We start from the raw sequence: 19,841 nt of genomic DNA, 5'->3' as shown, positions 1-19,841 counted from the left end.
TGTTGTTTATGAGATTTTGAATATCAAGTGCTCTATTACTTCAAATCCTCTGTGCAGTACTCTCACATTTATGGCCATATCTGAACTCTTCCCTTCTCAAGAAAATGCATTAAAATAGCTAGCAAACAAACCATCAGTAAATTTCAGGGTTTGCAGATTGCTGGTGAGCTGCTGTCCAGGTTTGATAGTTCAGTCTGATGGGGCTTACAAATACTTTATTTCCGCTGAGAACTCAATTTCTGGAGGCACAGTGTGGAAAGAACACTTCCTGCTGTAGTCACCACTCCACAGTCTCTGAGCATTGGGTGGCTCAGGCCTCCCCACTGTTCCTTGCAGGTGAAGGACACATTCCAAATTGACAGGAAGAACAAGATATTATATTGCTGTGGGAGAGCAGAAGTTCAAAATTTGCTGTTTTACATTGAAACTAGTTATTTTAAATAGTCCTAGTTCGAACTATTATTTGAAATATAGCAGGCACAATATGGAGCTGCTCAACAAGCTTTAAAGATTCAGCCTACTCCCAGCTTTATATTCTTAGATGAGAGGTAGTTGGCCTATGCATGCAAATGCAGTTATTCAAGGTACTTTGGTCAAAATATCTTAGTGTGACACATGGATATGTTCGTTGAGATTTATACTGTAACCTCTCCAAACCAACTAGTGTAGGAGTTGATTTAAATCTGGGTGAGATGGGTGATGTGGTTAAAGTAATCAGCAGCTTTCTTGTGCATTGATTTTTCATATAGTGCTCTCTTACTAGAAATCAGCAGCTATTTTTCCTTTTTAGAGCATGTTGTTGATGTATGCTGATATGTTGGAAAGTACTGAACACAAAATCAAAGGTTGTGTAGCAGAGGACCTTTTATCTTGGATTGATTCCTTGCATCAGCTAATGGAAAGATGGATTTGCTGACCTCCCTAATTGAGGTGACTAATAATACATTTGTGCAGAAAAGCTCCTAATCTATTAACAAATGAGTCATCTTTCATATAGATGCTATTAATTTGAAAATATTAGACTTTCATGCATATGTAAATGTTAAAATTCTCTTTCCCATAAGTGCCATAATAATTTATAATTACTTTCATGGGATGAGAGGTTCACAGAAGCTGAATTTGGCACTTTAGCACCTATTTCACGGATGCAATTTAGAAGTAATCTGCACTCTAGGTGAAATTGGGTGTGTTTTATACACATGCAAAATGGGATAAGATTGAACTCCTTATGTTCTATCATGGCTGGCCTGAATATAGATTAGTTTGATGTTTGAGTATTGGCTTTTAATTTTTTTAACAGAAGCCTCACGCACAAAGATCAATTTTATCAACACAGTTGGCTACAAAAGAAACTTATGCTTGCCAGACCAGGGAGACAGAATCTGCAAAGAGTTATCTTATTGCAGTGTATGAAACTGCAAATATGCAAATATGCTGTTTCTTTAGCAGCATAAGAATAAAAATATCAAAGCTCATATTTGTAAATAAATAAAACATGGTGTTTAAGTAATGTAATACTAACCCAATTTGGACAGCCTGCTGGGAAACAGAGGTTAAAGTCAGTATGTAAATTGTCGATTCAGTGAGAAATTCCAAATATTTGCCCTAATCCCAAAATGCCTCTTCTCAAGAAAGATGAGGGGCACTTAAAAAGAATCCAGTTTCTTAGTTCCAGGATCATAGCATGCTGACATTCAAAGGGTGTGAAATGTCAATTCTTGGAAGATTTGCATGAGCAAAAGCTTTTGAAGCACAGTAAACTACTGATGTAGAAGTACCTACCTTTGGAAATGTAAACACAGAGTAGCTGGGGCTTACAGATATGACTTCAAAAATAATTTTCCTTTGAGTTCTAGTTGCCTACTAGGCCATTTCTGGTATCTGACAGAGAGCTCAAATTCCCCTAGGAAGTCAGAGAACTGTCAGAATTATATTCATAGCTAAAAAATTGATAAGTGTGTGCTTTTTAGGATTTTACAGCTTTGCCTATGTGTAATCAGAATTTTTATTCTTACCACACAGGTGTGTGCACAAATTTCTTTAGAATATTTAGAATGTGCACAAAATTATTTTTAGAATAAATCTTGTTTTTACTGTGCATGAGTTATTCTACAGAAACTGCCCACATTTGACCATAGAAACAGCCTACCTTTATCCTTGGTAAGCTGCTTCATGTTTACCAAAGGTAAAATCTTGCATGTGGACATTTAGTAGCGAGAGCTGGTGTACTGCACTTACTCTGTTTTACCTTGGAGCCTTTTCATGGATGTGCCTGTACACTGGGTGTGAGTTGGTTGCATTGCAGGCTGTTTCTGATTTGCTTCCTTTAGGACTCTAAATTCATTCCTGCAGGCTTGTTTGGGGTTTGTTGGGGGCTTTTTTGTACAAACAGGAGTAAAGGAATTAGGCTGCTGCACACTGCCCCCTTAAATGGGTAAATTTGTGTGAGTCTACTTCAGCTGACAAATGTATTACTGATAACTTAAACTCTTTATCTGTAGCACTTTTTACCATCTTGCCCTTCTGTTGTCTCAGAGATAATGCAACATAAGGTTGTCTTTAAAATACAGGTCCCTTTCTTTGACTCTCACAAGTGAAATCCTCTTAAAATCATAGCAGTGTTTTGTACCTAAGCTTAACACTATAAAAATCACCCACTCATTTCCATTTAAATCAGGGTTTTGAAGCCCCTGATCCATCTTAGAGGGAATATGTAGCATTTCTGGACTCAGCAAGTTGTGTTTCTTCACAGCCCTGCTGGACACCTGACATTAGCCCTTTTCCCAATGTCTTTGCGTGGGCTGCAGCTGAATGTCAGCAGGGACTCCCTCAGACAGCCAGGCCTTTGCTTCTGCGGGGCATTCAGCAGAATCCATTTCCCAGAAATGCTGCCAAACCTTTAACTCTTTGAGCATGGGAGGCAGTGATTGCACACAGTGACCAAATCCTCTCTTCTACCATTTTCCATGTGGTCTCTTTTGAGCTGAGTGTGATTTCATCCTCTTACAAATGTTTGAGATGCTTTTGTTGTAAGAAACATGAAAGTTATTGCCATAATGCAAAAGTTTGTGCATGTGGGTTTGCTGGCAAGAGAAACACTATTTTTTAATTTACATTCTCATTTTTGATGATGTACATTTGATGATTAGACCTTACAGAATTGTCCTTCTGAAATAAAATACATCATAATTATTGAATCTTTCCTTTCTAGAGAAATAGCATTTTACTCACAGTGAACTAAAAACAAAATTAAGGCAATGTTTATAGGTACTACAAGTACATTTCAGAGCTGCAATGCCTTTTGTAGCTAAAAGCTTGTGTACTTTGTCTTTCTTTGCCAGAAGTAAAAATAATTGACTTAAGGACAGAGTAGCTGTAAACTCCTGTCTTCCAAAATTTAGTTTTTGTTTGATTAACAAATTACATTTGTCTCTTTTTTTAAAATTTTGTGGGTTTTTATTCCTGGGTTGGATCCTGAAAAAGAAATACAGAACTATGTGATATATAATAAAAAAAGGGAAACATGTTGTTGTGGTTTAACCACAGCCAGCAATTAACTACCACACAGACACTCATCTTTCCCTGGTGGGTAAAAGTGGGACAACTTGTGGGTTGAGATAAAGACGGTTTATTAGGTAAAGGGAAAGCATGAGGAATTAATTTCCTAGTTCCCATCATCAGGCAGGTGTCCAGCCCTTTCCAGGCAAGCAGGGCTCCATCCTGAAGTGATGATGACTTGAGCTGTCAGGTGCCATAAATCCAGTATCCCATGCTCCTCTCCCTTCCCCCAGCTTGTACTGCTGAGCACAGCATCACCCACCTTTGGATAGGTGATGGTCTGGGGTATCCCTTGGGTGGGTTGGGATCAGCTGTCCTGGCTTTAATCCCCCCCAAATCCCTGTGCTCCCCCAGCCCACTCAGTGGCAGCGTGGGGTGAGAGGCAGGAAAGGCCTTGACTCCGTGCAAGCCCTGCTCAGCAATAACCAAAATATCCTGGAGTTATCAACAGTGTTTTCAGCACAAATCCAAAACACAGCCCCATACCAGCTACTAGCAAGAGAAATAACTCTACCCCAGCCAAAAGCAGCACACCTGTGCTGTGTGTCCAAGCATATAGTGTTTAATACACTAGGAGCAGCCTGATGGCTGAGCAGATTGGCAGAAAACTGCCAAATACCTGTGCATCATAAGGTACAGGATGCACTGAATGCACTGGCTTTGTGGGTTAACAGTAGAAGTAACCAAGAAGTTTTCAATATCCTATGTTTCAGTAATATTTTTATAAGAAGCTTTTATTAAATCTGCTGATTTCAGCAAAACTCTTGTTAGGCTGTTGGTTTGTTTGTTTTTTCCTGTGGAGTGGAATTTCTGATTAAGAATTTGGTAAGAGTGAGATGAGATTACCCTAAGCAGGAAACAGACTTTGTTTGAGTGTGAGTGTTGCTAAGGGGTCTTTTGGCTAATTTGAACAAAGTCCCTGACACTTCCCTTTATGACACAGACATGTGAGGAATGCAAGCTTGAATTTTGAAGTCAATCAATATTCAGGTATTTGTACAAAGCAGAAACTCTCACAGTCCTTTCTGTAAGAATAACTTGTTAGAGATCCACCCAGGAACATCTTTATTGCTTCCTGACTGAAGCCTCCTTTGAGTCATATGAAGATGAGTAAGAGCTTGAACCTCTCTCTTCCAGGTGGAAGCTTTCACACCACTAAATATTTTAGTAGGACCCCTCTTTTTCTCCCTGTCCTTATCATTACCCTACATTCATTTGCTCATAATTGAGTCTTCAGTGTTCTCCCAGTGTCGGAGAAATTTTTTTTAAGTGGTTGAGTTTTGCAGAATGTAACAATAGTTCCCCACCTCATTGTGACACATTTCTGTGACACTGTCACATAATTGCATGTTATGTTTTTTCCCTTGTTTCTGGAAAAGAGAACATTCTGTTTCTTTTTGCTGATTTTTTCAGGCTTCTCTTGAATGTACTGTATTTTTTTCTTGGTGTTCAAAAATGGAAGGAATTTTCTCGGTTTAACCTACTTAGAATTTAAATAGAGGAGATTAAGGGGAACTTAGCTATGGAAGTGTTTGGTGACTAGGTGCCTTGCAGAGCCCAGAGGTCCAATTTAGGCCTTTAGACTTCTTGAATAAATTATGGGATAAGTTGTATGTCTGATTACAGTAGTTACACAGACAGTATCTGCAGTATGAATAATCTAAATCAGGCATCCAAACCCAAATGAACAAATGCATATTGGAATATTAAACTGTACCTTGGTAGGTAAAGCTCCGTCTTGCAAAGATGAGTTTGGAAATCCTTTTTTTAAAAAGCATATCACAATTTAATCCTTTCTTTCAAAATCATGGTAGTAGTAGTGGCTGCCTCCTTTTGATCTAAAATGTAGGGTTAGAATACAGGTCTTGGCTGTAGAATATCAATTAAATTTCTTTTTCTGACTGAAAAAGTTAAAATGCACATCCCCTACTTCCTTTGGAAGGGTGAGATGATAAACATTTAAGGTAGTTGGAAGTGTTGCTTTTCAGGTCTCTCTGTTCTTATGTGTTCTACCAATTAGAATAAGAAGCTGTGCTCTCTGTAGTTCTCTCTGTCAGGCCTACTGAATCTTTAAATATTTTATGCAAAAAAGAAAAGCTTCAACAGAGAGAGATGAAAGGAGCTGCCTGCAGCTCTCACCAGTACAGCTGTAGGTGTAGTCCTGAGACTGATTACCCTGAGACTGCAGCAGCAGGACAGCTTTGGGAACCAAGAACCAGGAACTTCTCCATCATGGGCAGTACCCACACTGTAGGCTGGAAGCTCACCAATCTGCCAAGGTGTGGGAAAGGTGAATTTGAGTCCTGGTAGCTGGAGGCAAAGATTGAATCGTGCTCTGCTACTTAGAGATGTAAATTTTGGGCTGCTGGATAAAAGTCAAACTGTGTCTCTATGCAGAGCCTGGTTGGTAAATTGACCCATGGAAGTAATAGAGGCAGAGGAACAGCTGGTGTAAGAGGTTGTGTGTACACCATGTCCTTTTAGGACTTCTGTTTGAGGTGATCTTCAAGGTGCTTAGCTCTGTCAAGAGAAATATTTGTTGGGCATGGCCATAACTAGAGAAGTGCTCACAAAAATACCTCTGTGATTTTTACATGTAGTTATAATTTGTAGTGAGGCTTAAAGACTAGTTTTCATTACTTGAAAAAAACAGAGAATCCTCAAGATTTGAGATAAGAGCAATACATTTCAAGCAAAGTACAGGTTCACAATAATTGCTTTAATTACATTGCCTGCATTAAACTGTTTCACAAAAGCATGATTGTTACTTAGTAGAGTATGGTATAATGAAGCTCAGTGGTATTAAAAGTATTTTTACATGTTTATTTCTAGATAAGACTATTTCAACAGTATTTTTCAATTTTCTTGAGATCTCTAGTCAGGTCTTAGAAATTAATTATCAGTGGCTAGTGTTGCATGAACTAGGAAAATATTTTGCCTTTCTAGGATAGTTGCTGATTTACAAGTGAAGTCTAAAAAATGGATGAGATGCTAGTAAAGCTTGCCCGCACCTTCGGGGGAAAATTATTTTTTCTTTGAAATTATATAGAAGACAAGAAATTTTAACTGAAGAAGCAGTTAGCTATGATACCAGCTAGTATTGTTTTATTATTCTGAGAATCATAAAAAAAATTTTGGAAAGCACAGAAAAGAACCCATTTTGCATACATTTTGCATGTTGGAAAAGAGTGGGTGTCAGAAGCACAGAATAATTTTTTGTGGCGTATTTTCCAGTTACCTTTAACTGGAAAACAGTTTAACAGTTTGCCAGTTACCTTTAATAATCAAGTTTGTTCTCAACTGAGCAGCAGTTCAGAGAACAGTGAGAGTTATTTCTAAGCTCAACTCTTAACTTTTCTGTTATCTCCACCTCTTCATTTTTCCTGGGAAACTGAATCCCAGGCAGTTGCTGACCAACTGTCAGGTATTCCAAACTGCCTTGTCTTGATTTCACAGACTGATGGACCAGGATGGATCAGTAAATCCTGTTTGTCACTGGTATTAAATTTATTTTTCCACATCATGTATTTGAATCATGTAATAGATTTTGGTTCAGTGACCCAAAAGTTCCAGGGAGGCATTTCCGTGTTTAGGGGAAATAGTTTCTGTGGGTCCGAGACACAGTTTTTATCTATGTAACCTGAAATGACATTTCACAGCAGATCAGATGGTAGAAATGTAAGAATTTGGTTGGGTGATTTAGGCCATTGATGTTTATAAATAACCCAAGTTTGGTTCCGAGACAGCATTGAGTAGAGGAAATAATTTCATTGAATCGATGATGTGGTTGTTCAGAAGAAGCTCTTTTCTCGCCTGGGAGAAAGGAAATGCTGAAGTGGCAGAGTGTGGAGAGCCAGGTGGAAGCATGTGGGAATTTGTTTGTTAGCTGGAGGAACAACACACAGCTGGGCTGTGAATAAGTAGGGCTTCTCAAATACAAATGGAATTAACTCATGTATGGAATTGTGAAGTTACATCTAGTGAGGTTACTGTTTAATTATAACAAAAATTGAGGACGTTTTCTCACTACTCTGTTCTAGTCCTACTGACTTTATTGGTGGGGCATAGGTACAGATGAGGCAAATATTTTAATGAGTGCAGCAGGTTTTCTCTTACAGCTCAACCAACATGCTTTAATTGAACAGATGTAGTGGTTTTGATTGCCTACCTGTAGTGCCTCAGTTTCAAGGCTTGGATGTGGTTCTGGCATTCTCACTTTGTCATTTCTCCAAACCACAGTCAATAACTGAAAGTTGAGATCTTTAATTAAAAAGAAAGTGATTTCTGAAAATGTTTTGGAGGTCCATGTTAGTTCCCTTCAGATATTTTTTTCATCTCTTACTTGAAAATAAATCTGAACAGCCACCAATATTTAAACACAATGTACCTTTTAGAACAGAGTAATTACTTGTTCTCTCACCTAATATACCTGTGCTATGTTGTCACACAGATTCTATAACCTGAAGTGTAGTTTTAGATTAACCAAATTACTAACTTCCAGATATTGTGTTACTGAAGTAGAAGAAAAGGCAATTTACAGCATCTCAAACCAACCACAGATCTTTGCATTTAAGCTGATTTCAGTTTATGCTGATGCTGTAAAGGATGTTTCCATTTTCTTCTCTGCCAGCTCCTTGGCAGCACCTGCCACCCCTGCTTTGCACCAGAATCAGCACTGATGTGGCCACACTGTCAACTCAGTTGGAGATGTGGCTGCTAAGGCATTTTGTTTGGTGTTTGCTGGGGCTGATTTTTAGCCATCAGGTGAGGTTTTGATCCTGTTGTCAGTGCCAACCACCTAAGGAAGGACAAATAGCAAGACTGTTCCCTTTAGTGGCCTTAGGTGAGCTGACAATGTAACAGCAATTTTGGTTGTGAAAAGCTGTTCTTAAGCCAGAACACAAATAGAGGGAAAGCACTTGGTCTAAAATACTGACTTTTGCAAAGAAAATTAGTTTGGACTGCCTTTATGCACGCACCATTCTGTTCAACCCAACTAACCCTTTGTGTTTCTAAAACAGATCAAAGGTAAGTAACTCTGCTGTAAATGCTATCTGCTGTCTTTTCATAGAATCACAGTGTGCTTGAGGTTGGTGGGAAGTCAGCTGGTCCAAGCCCTCTGCTCAGGCAAGGCCACTTAAAGCCTGTTGTCCAGACAGCTTTTTAGCATCTTCAGGGCATTTCACATAAGAATTGTGATAAACATATTCTTGGAGTAATGCTTAAACCCAAATCTTCTTAGTTTCTGCTTTTACAAATACTTGAGTAAAATGAAGTACTTGGTCTTACAGAAAGCATTAATTTTGCACCATCTTTACATTTTAGACCTCACCACTGTGTGTCTGCATCAAGCTAGATCATGGAATATAACTTATTCTAGTACTTTAGCCTAGTGAATACTGGAAATAGCTGTATATGAGACACTGGTTTTTGTAATAGAAATGTACACCACAGGGATCAGTGCATCTGACTTATTCACACTCAGACTGAATTGTAAGCATGTCTGCCTCACTTAAGGGAGATGTATCACTCAGTGTGCATCTCATTTCTGGTAATCAAATCTTTGTGCAGTGTTTGTACTTCTCTGTTATTGGCTTGATACTTCTGTCTTGCTGAAAAGAAAAAATATATCTATCAAAATATAAACGAGGACATTTTTGTGGGCAAACTGTGCTTCTCCTGTATTGTCCATTACATTAACCCACTGTATTCAGTCATTGAGACAGGATTTATTGTCTTGTACAACAACAAATTACTGCTGATCATTTGATTGACTTCATATTCCTATTTGTGAGGTGGTAACTTCTGTGCTAAAATCCTCGTGCATTACATTTTATTATGTGGCCCTTTTCCCCATGTAGCATTTATCCAGTTTTCTATAGTTGTGTTTCTTCATTACAAGCTGAAGTTTCTTCTCTGAGTCAAATGGGAAATCTGTGCTAAGTGTAGAGTTACTGAGGAAGACCTTAGGAGCCTTCATAGGTGATTAGGTTTTGTGGGTGATATGTAAATTCTAATAGCACTGTGTCCCTCTGCTTCACCAAGATGGTAATTCTATAGTAATTCTGGGTCTTCTTCTGCAAAATTGTTCTATAGGGGAGGTGAACATTTGGAAGGGTACTGACACAAGTTGCTGAAAGCTGCTGACATTATCCTGTTTGAAACAGTCACTCTCTCAACTTGATGCAAGTGGAAGAGTCACTCAAGCAAGAGTCTTCTAAGTCTTCTAAGAGTCTTCTAAATGTTAAGCAACCTCTACCAGACACAGAAGGAGGAACTTGAACTTTCTGTAGTATAACCCAGTTCCACCTCAATTCTGCTTTAAAAACCTCCTTGTGGTGGTTTGGTGGTGATTGGTTTGGCATTGTGGTTTCCACTTGGTTGGTGGTTCAGGAGGTCTGATGTGGCTCATACTGTTTTCTTTATTTCTCCAGTGGAGGGAATCCTCTGATTTCATTTGTTTGTTCTTTCAGCATATGCAGATGACTATCCAGGCTCTCCAAGATGAGCTGAGGATCCAGAGGGACCTGAACCAGTTGTTCCAGCAGGACAGCAGCAGCAGGACCAGCGAGCCCTTGGTGGCAGAGCTGACAGAGGAGAACTTCCAGCGGCTGCACGCGGAGCACGAGCGCCAGGCCAAGGAGCTGTTCCTGCTGCGGAAAACCTTGGAGGAGATGGAACTGCGTATTGAGACGCAGAAACAGACCTTGAATGCACGTGATGAGTCCATCAAAAAGCTGCTGGAGATGCTGCAGAGTAAAGGTCTGTCAGCAAAAGCCACTGAGGAAGACCACGAGCGGACACGGCGGTTGGCTGAGGCGGAGATGCACGTGCACCACTTGGAAAGCCTTCTTGAACAGAAGGAAAAAGAAAACAACATGCTGAGAGAGGTGAGTGATCAAACTCATCTCCACTCTTAAACTCCTCTCTGTCTCCTATCCATTTCACAGTTGTAAGGAAAGAATCTTCCATCCTCTCTATAAGGTGGATTTTATATCAGATACGATTTGTGCGCATTTTAAAATTTCTTTAGGGCTTCCTTTCATGTACCTTTTGGGGTTTTGTGCTGTGGGCCCCACTTTTCCTGTAGGCTCCATAGGCAACTCTGGAGATGAATTGTCCTAAAGCCTGGAAAAATAAATTATGAATTCTTCTGTTCCTTTGTTGTTAGAGAGAAAGTAGCTACCTGTATTTAGGTGAGAGCAGAGAGAGAGATCTTTGCAAGAGTAATGGATGATTGCTCAACAGTTTCCATGGAAACAGTCATCTTGCTGTGCAGGGTATTTGATAAAACTATTAGCTGCCCTGGATGCACAACCAAAAAAGAGATTTCTTAAAGAGACACATAGTAACACCTTCTCACCATCCTTCTGAAAAGAGAAAAACTATTGTTATGTTTGTAGTGTACCTTAAAAGAGTACAGTGGCAGACATTCTTCACTATTAATAATTTTGAACTAATTATAACAAAATATAGTCTATATAGAATACAAATATTTTAGTAAAACAAAGGAAAATAAATGAAAGAAAATGAGTTATTGTGTAGCCAGTGTCATTATATTTTTGGATATTATTATATGCATTTTCCTGTTGTCAACCAGCCTCCTAAAGTAATCGAATATCAACTTCTAAAAGGCTGGTAATTCAGCATGGATTGTGCAGATGCACAGATAAATATGTGTATGCATGGATTCACTAGTGCTAAGATTCTGTGTAAAGATTATTTTACATCTGTCGACTGAAGGCATGAATTGATAGCTATCCATGTGTACCATGTGTATCAATCTAATGACCTGTTCTGCACATTGGTATCTACCTCATGGTTCAGCATTTTTTGGGAAGCTCTGTGGCTATACAAGATTTAAGGCCCCTCTCTAAGAAGTCAAGAAAGCAAGGCCTGGAAGAGTTTTTTGAGATGAGTGTATGAAGCACATAAATATCTCTTAATACCTCTTATTCATATGTTTCCAGGGCCTGACCCATAGTGCTTGTGCTCTTGCAAGCATTTATATAAGAAAGCTGGAGCCCATTGCATTTCTGAGCCAGATTTAGGCCAGATTTATTTTTTTAGAGCAGTAATCTCTTGAGTGTCTGGAGTGAAGATAATATTATTCCAGAGTTTCTGCACTACAGTTTTTCCTTTATTTAGCAACCAATGATAATTCTGTTCCAATTCTTGTAACTATTTCAGGAAGAGCCTCAAATGGCTTCCATTTGTTTCTGCTCTAAGTCCAGCAACATAAATGAAAAGCTGGCAGGAGCTGTGCAATTTTTGAGGAATGCGGTTGCGTTCGTTCCTGCTGCAGATGAGTAGATGTTGCAAGATAAGAATTCTTGTTCCATTCATACATATTTGGAAATCATCAGTCATTTAAATGCTAGTCTTTATGGTAAAAGACTTCCTAGAGGAGATAGAGATGACCTACTGACTTGAAAGGGTAAATGTGATTTATCAAATGTTTTAAAATTAATTACTCCTTGCTGCTTACCCGGCCCCGATTCATTGAGAAGTGTAAGCTGGGTATGATGTAATTTGTACCTCAAACCATGGATGTGATTTGGGATCCAGCTGTGAAGCTGAGCACCCTTGTAGCCTCAAAAACGTGGTGCCATGTTATCTCCTTAGGGAACTGGGTGGCAACAGGAATGGTTGTGTTTGTACCTGTGTGTCCCTGAGCTCTGCGCAAGGCTGAGCTAAGTGACCTCAGACTTACCTGCATCAAACTCAAGTGTCATGCCTGGGGCTCTGGCAGGCTGGAGAAAATCAGGGGAACTTGCAGCTGGCTGCATGTGACTGCCTGAGCGCCCAGGTGCTCTGCAGGATGTGCTCCACAGCTGCTGTCCATGTTTCACACGTGGACATTGTCTCTCTTCGGTGTGTCACCTGCTACGTGTGTCTGCATCACCCTCCTCAGCTGAGCTTCTGTTATGTCCATCTGTATTTCCATAGTTGTAGGTTATTTTAGCTCTTTGCTGCCCCAGATACTAATGGTGGAATTTTTGAGCTGCTTTGAAGAAATGAATCTACTTTCTTGATGGTTCTATATCTAGCATTCCAGTATCTGGAAAGGCATGCTAAACTCTTCTTTAAATACTGCTGGTAAAGGAAACTTTAGTATCTCAAAGGGATTCTTAAGAGTGTGTAAGGTCAGTTTATATTTCATTTCCTAACAGAGCAGAAAATTTTAATAGCAGTCTTGACCATCTTAGCAAAAGAAGTTCTGAGATGTCAGAATCCACTAGTACTGACTCTGCAAGGGTGTTAGATTTCTGATAGAATATTTGCTGGAAATAATATTAAAGATCTTCATCTTGAAGCAAGAAGGTATCCCTCATTTTCTGGTTTTGAAACCTACATGTAATTCCAAGTGTGATGTTGAGATTCAAGGTCATCAGACAGTTTTTCAGGCAGGCAGTGCAGTTACAGTGGCCAGCACTATGACCTTGAAAATTAAACCTTGAGAATTAATTGATTTCTTCAGCTTTTGCTATTGCTGTTATTGTACTAAAGATCACATGAATTTCCCAAGGAAAATAAATTCTAAGAGAGGTCAGAGTTGTGGTTCTGATAAGATTATAACTCTGTGCCACTCACCATTTTAGGTTGTTATATCCATTCTGACTTACTCTTTTTTCTAGTCTGAAAAATCCAGTGCTGCTTAATTGTTCGTCATATAAAAGACATCAGATATTTTTGATCACCTCCCAGGGCACTGTCTCAGTCTCCCAAATCCAGATTATAAAATGGATTCTCCAGCAGCTGCTGAGAGGTATCTCCATAAGCAATTTGACTCTCTTGGGCTTTTCCCAATTGCTCTGACTTCTGAGGATCTCAAGGAATTATTCATCTAAGTCCATGGGAAAGTTACTATATCCAGCATAGGATGTATTCAACAACTGATACAGAGGGCATTCTCTCATTAACACAAATAATTAAATATCTCATTGAACATCAGAATGCCCTGACTTCAGCAGATAGCAGTGTGGCTGCATCACATTCCTCTACCCTGGAAAACAAGCTTAAGCTTCATAGCTTATTAAAAGATAGCTGCTATTTTGAATACCCCTTCTTCAGTCTTTGTGACAATTATTGTTGTTGGTATTCTAGACTTAACTTTCAAAAACAAAATTATTTTCATACCAGGAAGAAATACTTGATGAAATCCAGCAGCTGGACTACAGCTTCCAGAATAGCTCCCAAGCTGCCTCTGTGCTCCGGACTTGCCTGTTGCAGAATTATCAGTGGTGGTCCATAGCTCCAAAGATAACCAAGCTTGCTGTGTTCTTGCTGTGACAGCCTCCCTGCTCCCCAGTCCCCAGAGTGCTAGATGCACTGGTTAGAAATGGATTTTTCTCAGTTACACAGATTAATAGCCCAGATATCAGAGCAAAAGATGATGTGATCCACACCTGGTGTTCCAAACACTTGGAGTACTGTGGGCAGACTCAGATTTGTAAGGACAGTCCAACAGGGACTGTAAGTATGGATGGCTCACTACAACCATTTATTTAGAAACAGAAAGAAGGCTGTTTATTCTGAAGGTTTTTTTCTTCAGAAGGCACTTCTGGCATCAAGGCTTGCATGTTACACTAGTGTGGAATGAGGGAAGAACTGACAGGAGCTTTATACTTTGTTTCCAGAAACTGTTTAGTAGTAAATTACAGTTTTGACTTGAATTTTTTTTTATTTTTTTTTTAGTAATTGAACCCATTCAAACAAGATGGATTTTTATTCCAGCTTAGTACAAAACTGAATGAAGGAGTTAGGGATGAAGTGCTTAACAAATAAAGGAGGTTTTGTATGTAAAACAGGCACCGAAATGGGTGGTTCATGAGGGCACTTACCCACAATGAGCTTAAGGAAAGAGGCTGTGGCAGAAAAAGCTATTATTTCTTCCCTTTTTTGAGTGCTTGCTGAAATGGCAACCCCACAAAGTGCTGTTTGTGAACTGCATCACAGTTCCCTAGGATGCTTTATTGCAAGGACTGACCCCTCTTTGTGGCAGTTTGGAGTGAAGCTGCCCACTCCATCCTCGGAATCAGCACTCAGTGGCTGGGGGCGCTCCCTACTCTGTCTCCCATGGACAGGGGTCTGGCAGAGCACACCTGCCTATCTCACAGGTGTGTTTAGGCTTAGATCAGCCAAACTCCATCCTGTGGTGGCCAGAGAGCAGCAGCAGGGAGCTCAGTGAGAAGGGAGGGATGTGGCATCCACGTGTCCCATCAGAGCCCTGCTGAGCTGTGCCCAGCACAGAGAGGCTGCTTCCCTTGTCTGACTGGATTTTAATCAGCTGTGACGAGTTTTGCAAACAAATTATTTTTCCATGGGTGTGTCAAAATTCTTACCCTTTTCTGCTCCAGGCTCAGAGGAGGATTTAGAAATTTTAATTGGAGCAATTAGAGTTAACTCAAAGAACACTTTTGTCCCATGCCAAGATTTTGCAACATAAATAGGATACTTCAGGAGAGAAGTTTTGGTTTGCAGGAGAAGATAGATTCAGTAACTGGAACTCTTACTGCCATCATATCTTTCTGATGAGGTAAAAAAAGAAGTTTCTGCTTTTTCATTGCTGCTTCATGCTTTTGACCTTTTAGAAGCAAATAGCAAGGGGAGAAGTGATTTCAATCAAGATAATTTAAATAATTATGTCTTTATTAGAATTGCTTGTTTGGTCTGCAGGTAGTTTTAAAACATACAGAGGTTTTGTAGGTCAAAATTTGAGAAAATGGGCTATTGCGACTTGAATGCATGCATAACGTAATTTTTATGCATTTAAATTTTTGAAAATACCATTTTAGTTTGGAATACTCTGTATGTCACCTTAGGTGAGAATGACAATTAAAAATATTCAAACATAGATGAAATTATTTTCAGATTTTCTCAGTGTGGAGGTTGGTAGCTTCATAATTCTTTAAAAGTTGAAAAATCAGATTAGAAAACAATGTATTTGTTTTCTGTTTTTCCAGATGACAAACAAATCTGAAACACCTTATTCTAGCATGGCAAATTTCTGATTTTTGTACAGTAGTTAAATAATGTGTAGGTATTAAATAAATGGAAAAAAAGCAGAACTCCAGTCATCTGTCAGGATGGTTTTTTTCTTTATTATAATATTGGTCTCATCAAAGTGAAATAACTAATAAAATTTCAGTAGGTTTCTTCATATGCTTTTTTAGCGTGGGGGATAAATTATTTATTTATTGTACTTCTTTCAAAACAATTTTTTCTATATTAATGGGCTATTCTTCAACATACAGGAGGATTTCTTACTATTTCATTTCAGCACTTCTGTACCTTTCAGATAGGATTTTAAAAACTATGTGAAACAATGCATAAGTCTGTCTGGGGATTAAGGGTTTAAAATGCTTAAACTTCAATGTCTTTTGATGTTTTGTTATATTAGAAGCTGTTCTTTGTCAATACATGTTACATGCTTTGCTTTGTTTACAAATTACCTCTTAGGTATGCTTTCCTTGGAGATGGTCACATTATCCTGCACTTGTTTTCAGTAGAAGTGAGATTTGTGGAAGTTTGTTTCCACAAATGTCAAACTTTGTACTGGAAGGACAAAAACCTAAAAATACCATCCACAAGTTGGAAGCTAATTTAAGTGCAAAATGAATGCTTTTGCACCTTAAATAAGAGGAAAGAGAAAAAAATTAATAATAGCACACATGTAAATGAAGTTTTACAAGATTAAGATTTTAATTTTTAATTGACTTTTCTTCAGCTTTTGAATTCACATTTCTTCAGTCAGATTTCAACACAATGCCTTGCTACTTACAGCTAATTGGATGGTTTGAATTAGTTCTCATCTTACCTTGCTTTTACTCTAATTCCAAAGTTTTGAGGGATTTTGCTTTTGTTTCCTGCTGATTGAAATACTGAGATGAGCAGGAAGCTATGCTTTAATTTTCACTTTAGGTGATGCCTTAGTTAACAAACTTAAGTGTCCTAATATCTGAGGTTTTAATTGGATTTAGAAATAATCTTCTCAATGGATTAATACAATTGCAAAAGAGAGATGAGTTTCTTTAGCCAGGGATAGCTGAGCTTCAAAGCAACTGGCACCCTCCATGATCAGTGTGTGTGCAATTGCCAGCACATCTTTCAAAGTTATGTTCTCTATGAATACAGTCACTTTGTTTTTTTCAGGGAATTATGTTGATTGGGTTTGTAAATGCAGGAAATGACAAGTGGAAAAATGCAGAAATAATTTCCGAAGGAACTGCCATGATTACTGCTTCCAGACTTGTGTAACTATATAATTTTAGTAGCAAAAACTCTAATAGCAATGAAATAAATTCTGCAGGACTCTTATATGGTTTTTTTTTTTTTCAGTTCATTTTTACATCTTGCTGAAATAGAAGTTAAAATTACTGGTATGGAGCACTTTTTGAAAAAAAAAGCATAAAAAATGCTGAAACTAAACCATTGTGGTACTATCCAGTCACCTTCTGGCACCAGGTAGTAAAGATATTTATACAAATGAGTCATGCAGATTAAAGGGCTCTCCCACAGGTTATTTCATGCAACCTTCTGCTCAAACCAGCAATTTCAAGCGGCGGGGGATTCCACAGCCTCTCTGGGCACCTGCTCCAGCATTTGGTTGTTCTCCTGGTAAAATCTTTTTCATATTAGCAGGTCTAAATTTTCCGTGCTGGAAATTCTTCCTGTTGCCTATCATCCTTTCACTTCTGAAAAGACTTTTGTTTCCATCATCTCTACAGCCCTCTAGTCAGTTCTAGCAGGCATCAAGTTTCTCCCCAAGCCTTTTCTTTTCAGCTGAAGAAACACTTTATTCTCACTCTCTTCGCTTGCATCGTGTGTCTGTCAGACTCTGTTCAGATTTTCAGTGCCTTTCTTGTACTGGGGTGCCCAGAATTGGGCACAGTGCTCCAGCAGTGGTCTCACAAGGGCTGCACACATGGAGCTCCTGTTTCCCACCTCCTGCTTCTGCTCTCTTGCTCACTCTCACTCAGCCCTGGGTGCAGGTGGGCTATTTTGGGGGTTTGTCCACATCAAGGCCACGTAGCTTGATCCAATTCATGTCTTCCCCAAATTCCATAGGTCTGTAAGCTGCTGGGAGTGCTGTCTGTCCATTCTTCAGATCATGAAGGCACTGAGGGTAGTCAGGGGGAAGCTGCTGCCCACTGGACCCCTCAGTGCTCATCATCACCAGGCTTGGAGCCACCTGCTTTGTGAACTGCTTACCCAGCCTGTGGCTCACAAATTTGTCTCCAGGCATGTTTGGAGGCCCTGGGACATGGAACACCCATTGTCCCCCACTTAGTCACGCAGACAGGTAGGAGAAAATCAGGTTAGTCAGGTATGATTTGTCCTTCTACACAGCTAAAGACCTATTTTATCTCCTATAGCTACTAAATAATTTTTAATTAACAATTATCATTAATACTGAGCTGACGGATGCTCCTAAAATTTTACTTTGGTTGTAACATTTGCGTTTTATTGTAATTAACTGGAACTAGGTTGCTAAAATCTAGGCAGGCAGAAAGCCATCTGAGAGACTAAACTTTAAGTACAAAAGATATAACATTCATTTACTGAGGTCTGGAGGACAAGGTTGGAGAATAAAAACAGCTTTTAGTCAAAGCTCTCCAGTCCAATGAAAGATGCAAAGATCCAGCACAGGACATCATAACTGATTACTCAGAGATATGGATAGTACAGTTGAGATTTTTAAAAAAACAGAATCATGACTGTGCTTTTAATTACATGTAATGTTTTTTAGCAATTTAAAAAAAAAAAATAATTTATGAAACGGCATGTTTTTGTTACTCTCTGTGTGGAATGTGCTGCCTGATAATGCAAGTTTGGCAGGAGATGGAAGGCATGTCCTTTATGGCTTTGGAAAGTGCTTGTCTTGTGGCTACTGATAGATAAGTTGCTGTATTTTTAAGCATATAGCCTCCCCCACTATAAAAACATGATTGTTTGAAAGTGCACCTTCACATTTGTCCTAAATCCTGTGCAAAATCAGACACAGGAGCAACTGAGGGAATAACAATGGCCAGGTTATGAAGGAGGAAAAAGTTTGGACCAAATTCAACCCTCATTTTTATGCACTTGTGTACAATTTACAATGATAATACTGCTCAGTATTGAGGACCTCTTCAATTCTAAACTATATTCTCTAATTTTGAACTATTTTCCAAAAAACCCCATGGACTTTGTAACTATTTATGGTGTGTTCAAATCACTTTATCACAGCTATCCTTTACATATTCAGTGTTCTCAGTGTGTTTCATTAGCTATTCTATGTAATTATGCTGACCAGAAAATTAGAGTATTGTTCCTCACAGGGGCACTGTGCTGCCTTGCAGGACTACTTGGCAGGTGTAATTATGATACACACCTTTAGTTCCTATCTTTTCCTGTGCTAGATTTTCTTGAAAAGGAGGATAGATATTCTTAATTAAAAATTAAGATGAAATATAAACCCCGACTCTGGAAAAGGTGCCCACCTTGTTTAGAACTTCTGACTATTTCTAGCTATAAAAGCTATTTCAGTTTCTAGTTATTGAATCTTAAAGATTTTTTTGGACAGAGGAAGCCATTTTGGAATTTTGTTGCCTGTGAATGTACTTTAGAGTTGCAATCAATTTGCACCATAATTTTATTTTTCCTTTTCGCTATTACTTTTAAATGAAGGTGTTATTGAACATATGAAAGCAATAAAAACGTAGAAGAGATTTGTATGAGCCACCCCCTGTTATATTAATTTAATGTGCACTCAAAGGTGCAAAGATGCTAAATTTTACTTACCTGTTAGGAAACAATAGCAATTACATAAGAAAGTTCTTAATGTGTGGAAGTAAAGTAAAGGAAAAATCCTGTATTACTTTATCAGAATGGATAACTTGCAAGGAATGAAGGACTGAGTTTCTCTTTTTCTGAACCTGATATGTGACCCTGTGTTTTTACCTATTGCACAAAATCCTCTTTCACAGGTTCAAATCTTAATTTTCATCCATCTCTGGGGGGTGTGTCCACAACAGAATCTGAACACATCAGAGATATGATAGATGAGTATTTTTCCATTCTGCCACATGGATGCAGCCTGTATTTCCTAATTAAGAAGGGGACTGCTTTCCTTCAGTCTGTGTTCCAGAGAGGCTCCGTCTGCCTGTAGCTTTTTTTTCCAGGCTCTTCAGGATTGCAGGCATGTTGCCAAAATTAAGCCCTTCCTGTGTGCAGTCAGGGGCTGGGAGGTGTTATTTTTCAGCAGGTTATGTCATCCAAATCACAGTGGAATTACTTAA

General features: G+C 38.9%; 1 protein-coding gene across 13 annotated transcripts in view; it reads left to right on the top strand.

Moving 5' to 3' along the window:
• ERC1 (ELKS/RAB6-interacting/CAST family member 1) overlaps nucleotides 1–19,841 on the top strand; it is a 276,731-nt gene that overhangs the window by 50,171 nt on the left and 206,719 nt on the right. For all 13 annotated transcript variants that reach the window (XM_071422212.1, XM_071422219.1, XM_071422217.1 and 10 more), the window contains exon 3: nucleotides 10,032–10,448. In XM_071422212.1, coding sequence (XP_071278313.1) covers nucleotides 10,032–10,448 — 417 coding nt within the window. The remainder of the gene's footprint in view (nucleotides 1–10,031; nucleotides 10,449–19,841) is intronic.

Source organism: Agelaius tricolor, unplaced genomic scaffold, assembly GCF_023055355.1.
Source record: "Agelaius tricolor isolate 1412-34295 unplaced genomic scaffold, bAgeTri1.0.p SCAF_3, whole genome shotgun sequence".
Lineage (NCBI taxonomy): Eukaryota > Metazoa > Chordata > Aves > Passeriformes > Icteridae > Agelaius > Agelaius tricolor.
This window is presented reverse-complemented; position numbering and strand designations above follow the sequence as displayed.